Here is a 16206-nt window from a genome sequence, read left to right as displayed (position 1 = left end):
CATGCACGTGGGCTGCCAAGTCTGGTAGATCATACCCTTATACCATTTCTCAGTTCTATTTCATTTTCACGACTACCGCCCATCTATAGGCCCCCTTTATAAACCTCTGAAGGGGATGCATTGTGTTTTTATTGTCTCCATGCTGGCTGCCAGGCTATTATCACCTTCTATGCCAAAAGATCTCTAAAGCAAAGTTTTGACCTTTAGTACCTATTCCCTACTGAAATTAAATATCAACTCTCCACCCCAGCATTCCAGGAACTTCCATCAAATGGCTCCAAGATATTTTCCTAGCCTTGTCTCCTTTATTCGCACCATATATTTTAGCAAAATGAACAGGTAACTTGTTGCTCATATTCCTTTCGGCTTGGTATACCTCTTTCATTCCCACGTTACTCTTCCAAGAGTACTTCAAATGCAGCTTCTTTCATGAATCTCTGTCATGCTCAGACTAGATGAAATGTCTCCTTCCAATCTCTGATGATGGTAATTTGAAACTTGGGATGCTTCTCTGTTCTGCCTTGGGTTATAGTTATCTGGCTATCTGGCGTATCTGCTTGTCAGTTCTTTGAGGACAAGGATTCCCACTTATCTTGGTAGCCCTAGGACATACTTTCACAGAACAGGTGCTCAGCTAGACTTATTTAGTCAAAGTTGTTGAGAAAAATTTAGCTGCCCCTAAAGTGAGGTTAATACTTGTCAATATCTCTCAAAGAGACTTTACTTTCTTCTTTTGCTGATTTCAAAATTGAAAAGAATCAGTCTGAAAAAGAACATAATACTGCTTTCAATTCCTAGAGTCATGTAAGGAACCTATCTGACTGCAATTTTTCTTTTTTAAAAGATTTTTATTTTTTATTTGAAAGAGAGATAGTGAGAGAGAGTACGAGCAGGGAGGAGAGGGAGAAGCAGGCTCCCCACTGAGCAGGGAGCCTGAAGTGGGACTTGATCCCAGGACCCTGGGATCATGACCTGAGCTGAAGGCAGACGCTTAACCGACTGAGCCACCCAGGCGCCGGACTGCAATTTTTCTTAAAAAATAAAAAACAAACCCCCCAAAACATAAGAACACAACCCTAAAGATGGAACAAAAGCAATGAGACCACAGACTAAGACACAATGTAAACGTAGAAGAGACACCACAAATACATTTGCCCACAGGGCACAGTGCAGAAAGAATTCTACCCAGCAAGGATTCAGAATCCTGCTGGGAGGGAGGTATAAAATTTGCATTAATGTGGGGACTTTCAATCCCTTAGCAGCCATGGGATACTAAAAACCCTAAACGGAAAAAAGTCAGAATTTCAAGATTCAATTCTTCAAAAAGAAGCTTTTTATTGCTTTGCTTATGAGATTTCCTAATTACACACGCTGGCTTAGTGACCCTTCACTTTTTAAAAGTACACTGAAAATTACTGTACTTTTACTCCGATACCAAGTCTGACCGTATTTTTCACCTTGGCAGTTTAGGTTTTCAACATCTCTTTTTCCATACTTTTAAAATACATTCAAAACAGGAGCGTTGATTAAGAATTCACTGAAGCAGAAAAGACAAGGGAAACTAAAGGAAATACCTATTTTAGTTTGAAATATTCTGAAAACACGAGTAGGCAGATAGGCTGATTATGCTGACTTCACTGACTACTTAAAATATTTTTTTCTTTCTTTCCATACCTTTTCTATTTAAATGCATTTTTCATTATAAGGTAATATAACTTCATCAGAGAATAGTTTGGAAAAATATTAACCATAATATTATCAGTTTCAATGCTACTTCTGTTAATATGTTGGCATTATCTACTCTCACTGATTTTTTCATTTTCCCTTCCCCTCAGGGGAAATCATGATGTATTTCTAATTTTGTACTCTGATTTCTTCACTCTACAAACCATAAACATTTTCAGATTGCTACAAGTTTTCCTAAATATTATTTTAAGTGGCTACATAATATTCCACTGAATAAATGCACTGCAGCTCACTTTATTATAACCCAGTTTATCTAATAAAAGATTTGAGCTGGATCCATAACCAGTCCCTTATAATGAGATAGGTGGATCATTTCTCAAATTTTGTTTCAAATCGCACTGCAACAATTTTATGCACATAATTTAATCTATATCTTGGGTTGTTCTATTATGATTGATTCCAAGAAGTAAGATTTTCCTATCAGAGAGAACAGTAACTTCATCCAATTACCTTCTAGAAAATTTGTAACAATTTGCAAAGTCCAGAGCAATGTAGGAGAGTGTCAGTTTAACTGTGCACTCAGCTACATTTTTAACAAGGGAGGTCCAGGGAAACAACTGCAGAAGTCAATGATATTCTGTTATCAAATCAGAAGTCAGTTATAATTCTCAGCCAACTACTTTGATAAAAGCATATAACTATGGACCCAATTAGTGTACACAATTTGCTGAACCCCATCTTTTTGCCTATCTACTCTGTCTTTTAGCTACTAATACATAGATTTCCTCCCTTTATACATTTTTTTCTTACCAAGCCAGATATTTTGCTAAGAGTATGTACTTATGGTGAGTCTATCCATTATTTCTATGTGTACTTCACTGTACATATATGTGTATGTACTTCCATATGCTATTTTTCACCTATATGGTTTCATATGTACATCTGAGATGATAAGTGTTTTTGCATTTTATTATGAAAATATCTGTGAATATTAAATAGTGAGGTCAGGGGTGAGGAGAACAAGCTAATTTGATAGGTGATAATGATTGTGTGTATGTGTGTGTGCGTTTCTGTTTAATATCCTTTGCTTATTGATCTACTGGGGTCCTCAAGTTTTCTCTTAGCAATGTACAGCTGACCCTTGAACAACATTGGGGTTAGGAGCATTGGCCACCGTGAAGTTGAAAATCCCCATATAACTTTTGACTCCCCACATAACTTAACTACTGATAGCCTACTGTCGACCAGAAGCCTCACCAATAACATAAACAGTCGATAAACATATATTTTGTATATGTACTATATACTGTACTTACAATAAAGCTAGAGAAAAGAAAACGTTACTAGGAAAATCGTAAGAGAAAATACATTTACACTATATTTAATGAAAAAAATCCACATATAAGTAGACCCACACAGTTCAAACCTGTGTTGTTCAAGGGTCAATTGTATATGATATAAAGATGAAAGTCATCATATTTACTTCCCAATCAGTGACCCCTTCCTTTAAATGTTGTCAAATTTGCTGATTTTTGTGTGTTTGCCTCTTCTGCCTTTAGGCTGAGAGGAGCCTCTCATACAGACCACTAGTTTCTCAAACTATCAACACTGAAGGACGGATGGCATGGCCTTCTCTGGAGTGGCCTAGAGCAAAGCTAAGTCTTCACTATAGGTCCATCTCAGATCTTGGCCAGCTCTAGAATTAACCTGGGGACCAGGGCAGAGCGGGAAGAGAGGTGCCAGTTTTTGCCTAGGTCAGCTGGGAAGTCCAAATTACCCACTCTTCTTAATCAGCAAAAAACCCCTCAGCACTGGCAAGAGCACCAGACTAGACTGCAGATGAGACCCAAAATGGGCTACCCTGTTCATCCTGTAAGTTCAGAAGGTCTTTCAGGCCTGTGGCAGACTCCCCTTTCAGCAGACTTGGACAAGCCCAAATTCTCTAGACTGGATACTTGATATAAATCGCCAGGCCACATCTCAGCACCATTCCATAGCCCCGAGGAATGCTGGAATGCCACAACACACCACTGAGAAATGGCAAGTCCTTTGTCTTTAATTTCAGTATATACACTGAAGCAGGGACGCTGAAGAACTTCGGTTTTAGTATTAGCCACGAAGAGGGAGAATGTCTGCAACAAGGAAGACCCAGCACGTACCTGATTTCGCAGAGGCTGCTGTTGTGATGGCCGGTCCCTGTGTGTGTGGCTTTCTCGAGTAATTGCAGATGCACCAGAATCTACGTGAACTGACCCTACTGGAGTAGGCTGGAAAGATAGAACAAAAGGTCAAATGGAAAACGCGTCCAACTTAATGCCTCCACAAAGAAGAGCATCATTCTAATTCTAATAAAACAGTATTGATTATTATTTTCAGCCACCAAGGGCAGTTTCTAGTCTTCTTGTATTCTCAGTTTGTTTATCTGCAGAAGGGAGGCTGCCTCATCCTCAATAGCTCATTGGAAAGTAGCTTACCGTGGAAAATAAGAAAAACATCCTACAGTGATGTGTTAGCATGCTCTCAGGCCCTGTGGACCCCTGGCCAGGAGAGCCAATTCAAGAGTTTCCTAAGGTTCTGGATTCCACTCCTCCGGAAGTCAAGTACCTTCACAGCTTATGTAGCACCAGCTTCTGGATCATTCAAATGAAAGTTCTTCTTAAGAACTGGCTTAAGTTCTGGTATCTTAAGACATATGGGCCATAATCTTAAAAACATATAAAGGAGTTGCTCTTACTTCCCAACTCTAGTTATTGCTACCTATGGCATCACCCTGAAAAGGTTGGCAAATATAAAGTCTACAGTCAAAGGAATGTTTTTCCCACAGACTTAAGCAGAAAATCTAGCCAAGTCAAGTAGTGAGGTAGCGCTGGTCTGAGGTGAGGAGGTAAAACAGGATACTTACAATAGGCCTCCCGACCCAATCGTAGGCGTAGTCAAAGGTGTAGCCTTTCCTTTCAAAGAGGTCTGTGAAGAGGGTCCGTAAATACTCATAGTCAGGTTTTTCAAAGAAGTCTAATCGCCTGACATATCGCAGGTAGGTTGCCATCTCTTCTGTAGAAAAGAGGTGAAAGGCCATGCTCATGAGCTGAATGCTTCCCATGGTGAGAAGCTCTGGGCCAAGCCACGAATATCTGGTGTTTTCTTTATGACCCAAATGAAAGTGATAAAACCTGTCTTGGTCTAAATGACAATAAAAGGAAATGTGAATTTTCTGGAGAGCACCCTTATCTAGAGATACCAAGTCATGGTCGCCACCTACTTCAAAGCTTCAGTCACACTGAGTGGATTGTCCTTTTAGCATCCTACCTGGAAAGTTTTCACAGAGAGCTTCAATGGGAGTATTCCTTTTGGTGTCACCAATTTTTTGATATCTCTCTTTTAATGTATCAGCCTGTAGAGTAGAGAGAGAAAGTTATTTGGAAAGAGGTGCCAAGTAAGGGCAGTCCAATATATTTGGGGAGGCGATGGGTTGTTTCACTCAAACTGGCAGGTTTTGCTAGGCTCAGTCTTCTTTCTAATAAATAAGATATGTAGTAGAGATGATGTATTTAACATCTGCTCTGTTCTGGAAGGCTTTCCTTGTAAGTATATTTAGTAGTCTCAGATAAACACCATCAAATGTAATGAGACGAGTGGCTAGGAGAAGAAAGTAAAAATACCATATAGCAGTACTTTCAAAATTGCAGAAGCTTAGTAATCTCCCATGGCCATGGGGGTTCAAAAGTGATTCAGATCGGTTCTAGGATAAGATAAAAAATACTGCTAATCCAAGTGGGGGCAGACAGATAGATGGCTCCACAGAATATTCACTGTGAAGCTGAATAGAAAAAGAGAACAAGTAGTAGGAAAAAATGCCTTTCCACAATGTGCTTCCAGAAAGAAAAGTGTTACCTATGATAGAGGCATGGATAACAGATAGGTCTGATGGATGGCAGTGGCTCAAAGCAGCCAAGTCTGGTTTGCTCAGGATTATAGACAGAAGGCACCCGGAGCTTGGACCAACAACTTGGTCTCAAGGGATTCTCACGAGGCTCTCCCTACCCTGCTGCACCCAGCTTTAAGCAACAGTGTTCTAACGTAAGTTGGAGGGCGCCTGGGTGGCTCAGTTGTTAAGCGTCTGCCTTCGGCTCAGGTCATGGTCCCAGGGTCCTGGGATCGAGTCCCACATTGGGCTTCCTGCTCGGCGGGAAGCCTGCTTCTCCCTCTCCCTCTCCCTCTGCTTGTGTTCCCTCTCTTGCTGTGTCTCTCTCTGTCAAATAAATAAATAAAATCTTTAAAAATAAATAAATAAATAAAGTAAGTTGGAGAAATTTTAGATCTACGACTGCCACTAAAATGATTCGTGGACCGTGAGAAAGTTTCAAACAATAATACACAAATGCACTGCTTGGCTATGTGATGAGCAAACAGAATGTGAAACTCTATCTGACAGCTACCAATACCAATGAGAAGATATATATGACTAGGAGAAGACTAGGAGGTGTTAGGAGAGGAATTTAAGGGCAAAGAAATAAAATCTTCCCAAAGGGAAGGGGCAGAAGCTTTACTTTTCAGGACAACAGCCTAGAAAGCGTAGCAAATGAATCCTTCTGTCCTTCTGGAGGAAGGGTGGGAGGGGGTTCGGGGGCATAGAAGTACCCAAAGCTACTGATTAAGTTTCTTTCTATACTAACATGTTGAAATAAATTAAAACTCAAAAATATGTCTCACATTTAACTATCCAATGGGACTTAACATGTGTTAGAAATTCACCATTTCCTACTCCAACCAGCCAAAGACACAAAGTAATTACAGTGGTTATAATTATTATCAATAGTTACCTTGAACACAAATGCACTACACCGATACCTACCTAAGGAAGGCTATTTAAACTACATGCTTCATAAGGAACGGCTATCATCTGCAAAGGCCATTTATTGAATAAAACACGTGAATAGTAACATTAAACCTGGATTTTTGTTTTAGTTCAGGTGGGTCCTTAGCCTATAGAGGAAAAACAAATATTTTCCAGTTCTCCTTAGGGGCACACCCAGCCCTGCTGGCCTTGCTGGTAAAATGTGTAGCAGCTGCTGTCATCAATTTGTTCCAGAAATTCCCTAGCACGCTGGGAACACTCTTCCTGCTACATAATGGTAGTGGAGGAGGAAAGTGACACAGAGAAAAGCAGCACTGCCAAGGCTGGGAGGGAACAAGGGAAGAGATTATGGAAAACCCCAAAACAAGGAAGAAGGATTCAGAAGGGGAAGAAGACAAATGTAGGCAAAACAGAGCTCCCAAAGCCCAGGGGAGCATTTACAATATAGACTGATGTAGCCAGTCCCTGCTTCTCATCTTGTCGCCAGCACATCTTCTTACAGACATGGAGTCAGCAACCCCTCCATTAACAACTGAGTATTGAAACAAAGCCCTCCACCGAGCACTTTCAAGGATACCTTGAGTCCTTGCCAGGGTAGGCTGCCTCGAAGGAAATACATGAACATATGGCCTAGGGCTTCCAAATCATCCCGTCGGCTTTGCTCTAAAAGGGAAGACAGATCACACATTATGTTTGCAGTTATTAAAGCAGAAAGGGGTTCAAAACCAAGTAATCCCTTCAGAAACCCTTCTGTCTCTGGAAAGGCTCTGCTTACTCATTCTCTGTATATCTAAACCAGGGATAGTATTTTAGATCAAAACCAAAAAACATTGTGTACTTCTTTGCTGTCACTGGCAAGTAAATAGCAAGGGAAAAGAGCAAATCCTAAACTAAAACCAAATCCAAATCACTAAATGGTGAGTAACCACCCCTCAGTCATTGTTGTCACCTTCCTGAAAGTAAGAGAACTTAAACGAAATGTTATTTCCGGTATATGGGCTACAGTTACCCTTTGGGTGACCATCACAGAAAGTGAGAAGCAGGTTAAGCAGCTGAAACGTTTAAATACTCCATTCTGGCTAGGCCTGCAAAGACACAAGCTGCAGAATGCCTAGCATACATGTCAAGTGCTTTTAATTCATCATAAAAATTAACAATCCATTTGTTCCATGTTCCATAGCCACCTTAAAAAAAATTTAAAATGTATTACTTAAGGTGCCCTTTACGGGGCACATAAAACAGGATCCCCACATTCTGGGAGCTTATCGTGTAAAAAAAGTTGCTAGGTTTTTCTTTCCTTTTAATTGGAAAAGACTAAGATGGTAAAGAAACAAAGAATACTTAACAAAAAACTGTCATTTCATCTCAGAAAACATCCTTATGTATTCTTGGGTTGTCAGACTGAATAGAAGTAGTACATGCCTCTATTCCTTATTTGCCGATTATGGCTCATCTCAGACATCTTATGTGTTTATTTCTCAGAATCAAGTTTAGGGCTTTATCAAGAGAAATTAGAGAGACAAGACTAAGGGGCTACTCTAAACTCAATCATGCTTTCTTTGTGCAGAAAGGAAAATCTAAAAGGCAGGGAGGCAGGGAAAGCTACTCAGCTCAAAATACAAAAGTACAACATGTTTAAGGGCTGCCTCCAATTATGGGAAATGTGCATGAAAAAAAGTGAATACAACTCTACAGGGCAGATGAGGAAAGAAAAGGCAACTTTCTAAATTGCGGTTTGAAAACGGTTTTTGGCAAGGTGGTCGCTAATGGGAAAGGGAGGCACCCTGACAAGAGAGATAAATAACATAAAATTGAGTGGATGCACTCAATCTTTAAAAGAATGAAATAAAACAGCAAGACCAACAGAAGCTTTTGTCTAACGCTTGCCTGAGGTTTACAACAAATTTTATATGTAATTGAGAACAAAAAGCCATTAGATGTAACAGAACCTAAAGACACACAATAAAAAAGAAAGTACAAGCAGGGTGAGTTGAGGCCTCCCACAAAGCAGGGCAGATAGAGGAACCACACCCTGCAGTTTCTCACACTGTATCACACCTACTCATTGCCTTTCCATTTTTATATCCGCTTCCTCTAAACAAGAGGCCCTTTGGTAATAAAAATTCACTGGACAAATGGTTGCACTTTTGTTAGTTGAGCACTAGAGGGCGAAACTCTCCACATTTTCAATATTGATCAGAACCTCAGAAAAAAGCCCAACTTCCTCTCCACAGGGAAGCCCATTATAAAAGGTTTTTTTTTTTTTAATCAAAACAAACAAACAGAAAACACATGTAAACCCACTGGAATAACTAATAAAGTGCTTTTCCAAATACTGAGCACCATGAAAAATAGCTGTGGAATATGGAATAATAGGAAGAACAACGGCTCCTGCGTCCGGTTATCTAGCTCCTGGCCCATTCTTTACATTAATTTGATCCATGTGAAATCAAGCATGGCCAAGTCACCTATTTTGGGCTGCACGGAGTCCCCTCATCTGAAAATAAAGTGGTTGACTTAGATAATCTGAAAAGTCATTTTCCAGTTCTAAAATTCCAAAGTCATTAATTTGAGCCATTAGTAATTAATCTGTGATAATTTAAGCCTTTCAAAAAAAAAAAAAAAAAAGTGAAAACCAGAGTCATGCTTTATTTCCATACTTCTTTGAAAACTCCACATTCATTGAATTCAGCGTTTCCACAGGCCCTCATGTTTTTTCATGAAGGATATTCTCCTTTTCAAAGAAGAAAGGTTTTAATATGAGCGGGGCCAGCAGGACACAGAATTCTTCCAAACCATTAAGGCCTACCCTCAATCATTCAGAAAGATGCTTGGTTTTACATGTGTCACATCCCTGATTCTAGGTCAAATTTATTTTGCTGGAGGAAAGTGACTAGGTGACCTAGTGTTCTCACCCTAACTTCAACCATTAAAGAATACAAAATCAAAATGGGCTACCTTAATCAGCGGGAAGGTGGCTAATCTGATGTGGTAATGTCAGGTTTAGGAGGCTTCTTCCCTTGTTCTCCCTCACAAAATAGACAATGCTCTCCAAGTCATTTGAAGATACCCTTCTCTTTTTCTTCATTACAACATATAGAATGCTACACATTTAAAAACCAGTATGATCTGAGTTCCTATGGAAACCTCTCTGCTTTGAGACCCTGACCAGAGTTTAAAGCGCATGTGACAACCATCTATATGTATTCTCTGTAATATGGAGAGGACAAAATACGTGGACAGGTTCAATGTGACCTGGAAAACACTGGAACTCAGGAAATTCACATTTGGAGATAAACACAAAGTTCCAGCAGGAATGGCTACACCAAGAGATGAAAGAACCCAGTCTGATGACCATACATGCTTAAAACATACTTTGTCAAATAAATAACTACCATTTAGAGGCTTTGCTACCATGAGGCACTATGCTAAACGCTTTATATACTTTATCTCTCAGAATCCTACAGTATAAGGCACTATTACCATATCCATTTCATAGATGAAATAACTGAGGCCGAGGGAAGGTTACTGGACCCAAATCACATAGCTTTAAGTGCAGGAGACAGGATTTGCATCCCTTCTTCTTAACCATTACCTTGTACCTTATACAAACATAACACAGACACCTATCCCTTGTCTCTTCTTGCCTTTCCTGACAAGAATAATAAAATCAGAACACAAATTGCTGTGTCTAGGAAGCAGGCATTAGAACAACTTCTAGAATCTGTCAGTTAAACCAAACAATCAGGGGGTGCCTGGGTGGCTCAGCTGGTTAAGCGACTGCCTTCGGCTCAGGTCATGATCCTGGAGTCCCGGGATCGAGTCCCGCATCGGGCTCCCTGCTCGGCAGGGAGTCTGCTTCTCCCTCTCCCACCCCCCCTCTTGTGCTCTCTCTCTCTCTCACTCTCTCTCTCATAAATAAATAAAGTCTTTAAAACAAACAAACAAACAAAAACCAAACAATCATGACTTTACTATTTACGACACAGTCTGTCTCTTAGTGAAAAGGAAGGAAGAGGGAATACTGAACACTATGCAAGAGACCTATGTTACATATATTACTCATTCAACCCACAAACACATCCTTGTGAAATATTACTCTCATTTTACAGATAAGTTTCAGGAAGATTAGGTAACTTCTCCAAAATGACACAGATAATAAGTGGCAGATGACCTTCTGGTCTAATCTTAAAATATTACATTTAGTTAAGTGAGGATTTCCATATGGTTACTAAAAAAATCTTGACAGCATTCATGATTTCAATTCAAGTTGTATCACTTTGTAATCTGATTTTTACTCCTCACTAACACTAGAATCCTCATCTGAATACCTATGCAGTTTACTCAACAAGCAACTTTGTAGCCATTTAGTCTTTAAAACACTTATTAATGTACATTAATGTACAAAAATTCATTAATATTTAAACACCCACTATAATTAACTAGGTCTAGGAGTATGGAACCTGGTAATATTCTGTTTACATGTCTACTCTCAGGAGTGGTGATTTTCAAACATTTTTTTCAATCACTTTGAAACCTTTTCTTCAAACAGAATCTTCCATGGAAGTCCAATATATAAAATAGATAAAAAGGGAAGCTTTTCTGGAGAAGCTAGTGAGGGGCCCAGGGCCTTATCTATTTGGCTTTCCCACTGTTCCTTAGGCTTCTCTTTAAATATTCTCCCCTGGATTAGTTCCTCTTACAAGTAAGGTCTTCTGCCTTGATTAGAGCTTTTAGTAATATTTGTGCAAACTGTCTATCCTAAATAAAATGCAAGACTCATATATTTTTATTGAGTAAGAAAAGACATAGGCTCTTCCTCAAAGCATTATTCATGGAATTATGCACAGTGAACAGAAGCCAAGTCCATGTTTCAGCAACACACCCTTCCCCAATACAGATACCAACCAGCATGATGTCCTTTTAGGACCATCATATAAGAAGTCATTCCTACGTAAACACCAAATTCATCATTAGACTTACTAAAATGCTATCATCTTAATACAAAAATTCAAGTGCCCACACTGCTGAGAAACTAAGCATCTGGAAACAGTATAAAGAATTAAAAATGTTTAAGTTGTCAACAGGATACTTAGGAAAGTAACTTAGCACCTTAGTTTTTCAAGTATAAAAATCACTTGCCTTGTGAAGCAGTAAGAATCACAAGTTGTAATGCACAATGGGGACAAAAGTATTATTGGAATAAAAAGTTATTTTAAGGACCTGCCCCTTTCATGGAGCAGAAAATAAACACACCTTTGCCAAGATGCGTGTTGATAGACATATATCTTGCAGTTCCAGTTAAACTTTTGTGCTCCCTATAAGGTATGTGTTTTTTGGTTTCAGGGTCAATGTATTCCTTGGCCAGTCCAAAGTCTATAATGTGTATAACATGCTCTTTCTTATTGCCTTGTCTGCCAATCAGGAAGTTCTCTGGCTTCACATCTCGGTAAATGAGATTTTTTGAGTGCACATATTCCATTCGAGAAAGCTAAAAGAGAAAAAAACATCAATGAAAATATTCTAAAGAAGTTTATTGGGGGGAAAAAACATCAAAACATTTTCTTTTATCAGTCCAAGGTTTTAACTACTGAAATGAAAATAAAACTCATTTCTTCTTTACCATCCAGTCACTTCACTCTTACAAACCAGAAAATATACTCCAATACAAATATATACATAACAAATATCAAGATAAATGAAAGTGGGACAGCACTGTTCAGTTAAAATGATAATATATAGTTTTACCTCATAATGTTACAATTTATAAATGATGAATAGAATTAGGTGTTTTTAGGCTACTTCAGAAAGCACACATTTGAGAGGCAAGAAGATCCCCAGCCAGGATTCTCACAATAGGTCTGTGGCCTCTGAAGACAGGAGCCCCTGCCACATTCACCTCCTGCCCACACCTTCCTATCCTCAATCCAACAGGACTCCCCAACCTAGTTTCTTCTGTTGCAAAAATATGGGAAGTGAGATCCAGAGAAGTTAGTACTGGACTGATTTCACAGAGCTAACTAGCAACAGAGAGAGAAGTGCAGTTTTTATGTGAAAGTAAATATAGCCCAAAGTAATAATCCTAAGATTACTTCAGGGGCACCTGGGTGGTTCAGCTGATTAAGCAGCCAACTCTTGATTTCCACTCGGGTCATGATCTCAGGGTCCTGGGATCGAGCCCCATGTTGAGCTCTGCGCTCAGCAGGGAGTCTGCTTGAGGATTCTCTCTCCCTCTGCCACCCGCCCAACGTGCATGCACACTCGATCTCTCTAAAATAAATAAATCTTTAAAAAATTATTTCAAATTTCATTAAGTTTTATTTCCATCTATGTTTCTACTTAGCATAGAAAGGGAAGCTCAGGCATTTGAATTTTGGACTCAAAAGTCAAGGTCAGTTTTGGACTCAAAAGTCAAAATCTTTTTAAAGATTTTATATATTTATTTGACAGAGAGCAACAGCAGGAACACAAGCAGGGGGAGTGGGAGAGGGAGAACCAGGCTTCCCGCCGAGCAGGGAGCCCGATGCGGCGCTTGATCCCAGGACTCTGGGATCATGACCCGAGCCAAAGGCAGATGCTTAATGACTGAGCCACCTAGGTGCCCCTCAAGGTCAATTTTTTTTAACATTTCCAAGCTTTTACTGTAAAGTGGGTGAGACCATTACCATTTCAGACCAATAAAGATGCATTTGCATCCTTCCTCTGAAGGGTTGACAAACTCCTCAAAGGAACTGCCTTAACTGCTCTTGAACTGGCACTGGTATATAATTTGGTTGGAGTTGAGAGAGCTATCCCTTCAGCTCTGCCAGTCTCTGTGAGAAGTGGAGGCCAGAGAACTAAGGCAGGTTCTTGGTCACACAACTTTGGAATCTGATTGTTAGGGCAGTGGGTTACATCACCAATCCTTTCTTGGATGCAATGGTGAGGGGAGAGGACAGAACCTTAAAGCCATGTGTTTAAAACCTATAAATAAAACATCAAGGAAATTACTTGCATTTGTACAACTTCACCTAATCATCCTCTTTCTCCTCAATCTAAATTATATGCTTCTACTTCAGTTAAGGGCAGGGTGTTGCTCCAAGGTGCAAATTCTTAAAATAGAGCAAACAGAAGATGCAGTGTGACTTCTCTAGGTTAACCCTTTTTGCCCGGCCTGCTTCCTAGAATGCCATCAAGCCTCTGAGTGTGCATTCACGAGGTGTCACTACAGCTGGGAAAGCACTACAAGGGTCACAAGGATGTAGCTGGGGGACCCACCTATCTTTCTGCAGAATAGCAATGCCAACTTACCAACTGGATGGCTATCATTAACACCGTCTTCAAAGTAAAAGTTCGGTCACAGAGGTCAAACAAATCCTCCAAGCTAGGGCCAAGGAGCTCCAGCACCATGGCATTGTATTTCCCACATGGTCCAAAGTAATACACCTGTGGAAGACCTTCACCTGCAAGCAGAGGGGAAAAGGGTACAGAGTGGGGGACACAAAACCCAAAACGTGAGATAGCTCCATCAGCACTGAGTAGATACACAGAAAGCAAAATTTGTGAGATTTCCATTTTCTTTCACAGTCCCTCTGGAGAACCTAAACTGAGCACAGCAGCTTCAAAGGGAACTAATAATGGGCAGGAAAGGCGAGCCACTGTACAATGGCCTCAAATAAGCAGCTATTTTATACCAGAGAGACAAAGGTATTTCCACTGCTGTATAAGACAGAGAATGGTCCCTGATCCATTACTGGATCAGAGCATAAACTATTCTCCCCCAAGGAGGCCTGAAAGTGCACTGTCATAAAAGGTTCAAAAGACAGCTCACTGCGCTCAAAGCCAGCCCACCTGGCCCTGGTGCATTAGCCGGTTTCATCTGCGCTCCCTATGCTTACTGCCAACGCCACATGGGCTGTTTGCAGCTGTTGCCCCAAGGAGAACTCAGACTGAAGGGCTGAGGTCACAGAGGGTGCAGCCTGACGCTCTTCTCACAGGGAGTCTCTGTACTGTCCTGTTTTCTATCACTGGGGCAAAGTCAACACACAGGGTTCGGTTACTGTAATTCTCAAAGGAAAAGGAAGAAAGGAAAAAAAAAAAAAAAAAGCTGGGCTTTCCCCAGATTTGAAATTCATAGCTCTAAGATGCCAAAATTTAGACTTTCTCACCTAAGTGGCAACTTGTGAATGAATTTCCTCTTTAAAGTGTATTGTAAATATGAGGCATTCAGTAAATAAGTGTTAAATGGCACCATGTGAACAGTGGATACAAAGAAGACTACGTTTTAAAAATCTGGTCTCATAGAGCAGAAGCACTTCCATCTTACACATTTATATACACCATGGTCTGCAGTTGCTTCTGCCTACAAGTTTTTTAGATGACAAAATTCTCTCCCTCTCCCCGTTCTCTTTATATGTACAGGCAGGATACAAGCAGAGGTAATTCTCTCTGCTATAATCTGAATGCTTATGTCTCCTCAACCCCCAATCCTCAAATTCATATGTTGAAAATCTAATGCACAATGTGACGGTTTTAAGAGGTGGGGCCTTTGGGAAGTGATTAGATCATGAGGGCAGAACCCTCGTGACTAAGATCAATGAAATGCCCTTATTAAAAAAAGACCCTAGAGTGCTCCCTAGCCCCTTCCACTGTGTGAGGACACAGCAAAAAGTCAGAAGAGGGTCTCTGCCAGAACCTGACCATGACGGCACCCTGATCTTGGACTTCCAGTCTCTGGAACTGTGAGAAAGACATTTCTGACTTCATAAGCCACCCAGTCTGTGGTATTTTGTTACAGCAGCCCAAAAGGACTTAGACAGTATCTACTACTTAAACCTCTAGCCCAGTATGCCCATCTTCGTCCCCAGGATAAATCTTGTCTATCTGGAGTTGGGGGGCTTCGTTGTTATGACATGTATTTCATGCCTCTTCCATGCGCTGCCGCAGTCTCTCTTGTTCCATCTAGGTACGAAGCAACTTGAGTGTTTTGATATGTTCATCCCTAGCTCGTATCATCGAATGTAGTATACTCTGCTCCTGCCAGCTCCATTAATATCCACTCAACTGTCCTTGTAGCTGTTTGATTCTCCCTTTCTCTAAAGGGGAACAAGATTTAATTTGAAGTGCCTTTTTTTCCCCTGTTGTTCTGAACTCATTTTTCAGTTTATTTAAAATACACAAAACCTAACAGCTGTTCCCAATAAGTCCTGCTGGAAAATCCAAAGCAGAACACCACTGTAGAGAATCATTGCTTTTATTAATCAGACATATGGTAGACGGTAGTTTGGGGATTTTTCAAATTTATATCCTATATAATAGTTTTCAATGTCACTAAAATTTGATTTTCCTAATATAAATATTATATTCTTCAAAACAGCTTGTGGCAGATCTGTTAGTTGCCTGCCCAGTGTCCATTCTCTCCTTCTTACTTAATAACAAAACTTCTAATTACTGTGATTAGCAATCTGCCCAGTTCTAACTTTACAGCCTCTCTCGATAACAGGAATGACTAGTCAGACAGAAGCAGAAATTGCTAGATGAGGTGGTTCTAGAAAAGCTCTTTCATGGGAGCTGACTCAAGTTGGAAGTAGTCCCCCGTCTGACAATGGCTCAAGCTCCAGAAGCCATCTAGTACCACGAGACAACTTGAGGGTATCAGTGCCAAGAATGAATGGAACAAAAAAGAA

At 40.2% G+C, this 16206-nt stretch overlaps 1 protein-coding gene across 14 annotated transcripts in view; it reads right to left on the bottom strand.

The window, feature by feature from the left end:
* Positions 1-16206, bottom strand: part of CSNK1G1 (casein kinase 1 gamma 1) — a 185877-nt gene that overhangs the window by 32798 nt on the left and 136873 nt on the right. For 12 of the 14 annotated variants that reach the window (XR_013450436.1, XR_013450439.1, XR_013450441.1 and 9 more), the window contains 6 exons: positions 13832-13983; positions 11798-12032; positions 7119-7204; positions 4993-5077; positions 4589-4737; positions 3846-3953 (listed from right to left, as the gene is read on the bottom strand). Coding sequence is in view for 7 of the 14 variants with exons in the window: in XM_078079214.1 (XP_077935340.1) it covers positions 3846-3953; positions 4589-4737; positions 4993-5077; positions 7119-7204; positions 11798-12032; positions 13832-13983 (815 nt within the window). In the remaining 7 variants the exon portion in view is untranslated. The remainder of the gene's footprint in view (positions 1-3845; positions 3954-4588; positions 4738-4992; positions 5078-7118; positions 7205-11797; positions 12033-13831; positions 13984-16206) is intronic. The other 2 variants (XM_078079215.1, XM_078079218.1) reach the window with 1 other exon arrangement.

The sequence above is a fragment of the Halichoerus grypus genome, chromosome 8 (assembly GCF_964656455.1).
Source record: "Halichoerus grypus chromosome 8, mHalGry1.hap1.1, whole genome shotgun sequence".
Taxonomy (NCBI): domain Eukaryota; kingdom Metazoa; phylum Chordata; class Mammalia; order Carnivora; family Phocidae; genus Halichoerus; species Halichoerus grypus.
This window is presented reverse-complemented; position numbering and strand designations above follow the sequence as displayed.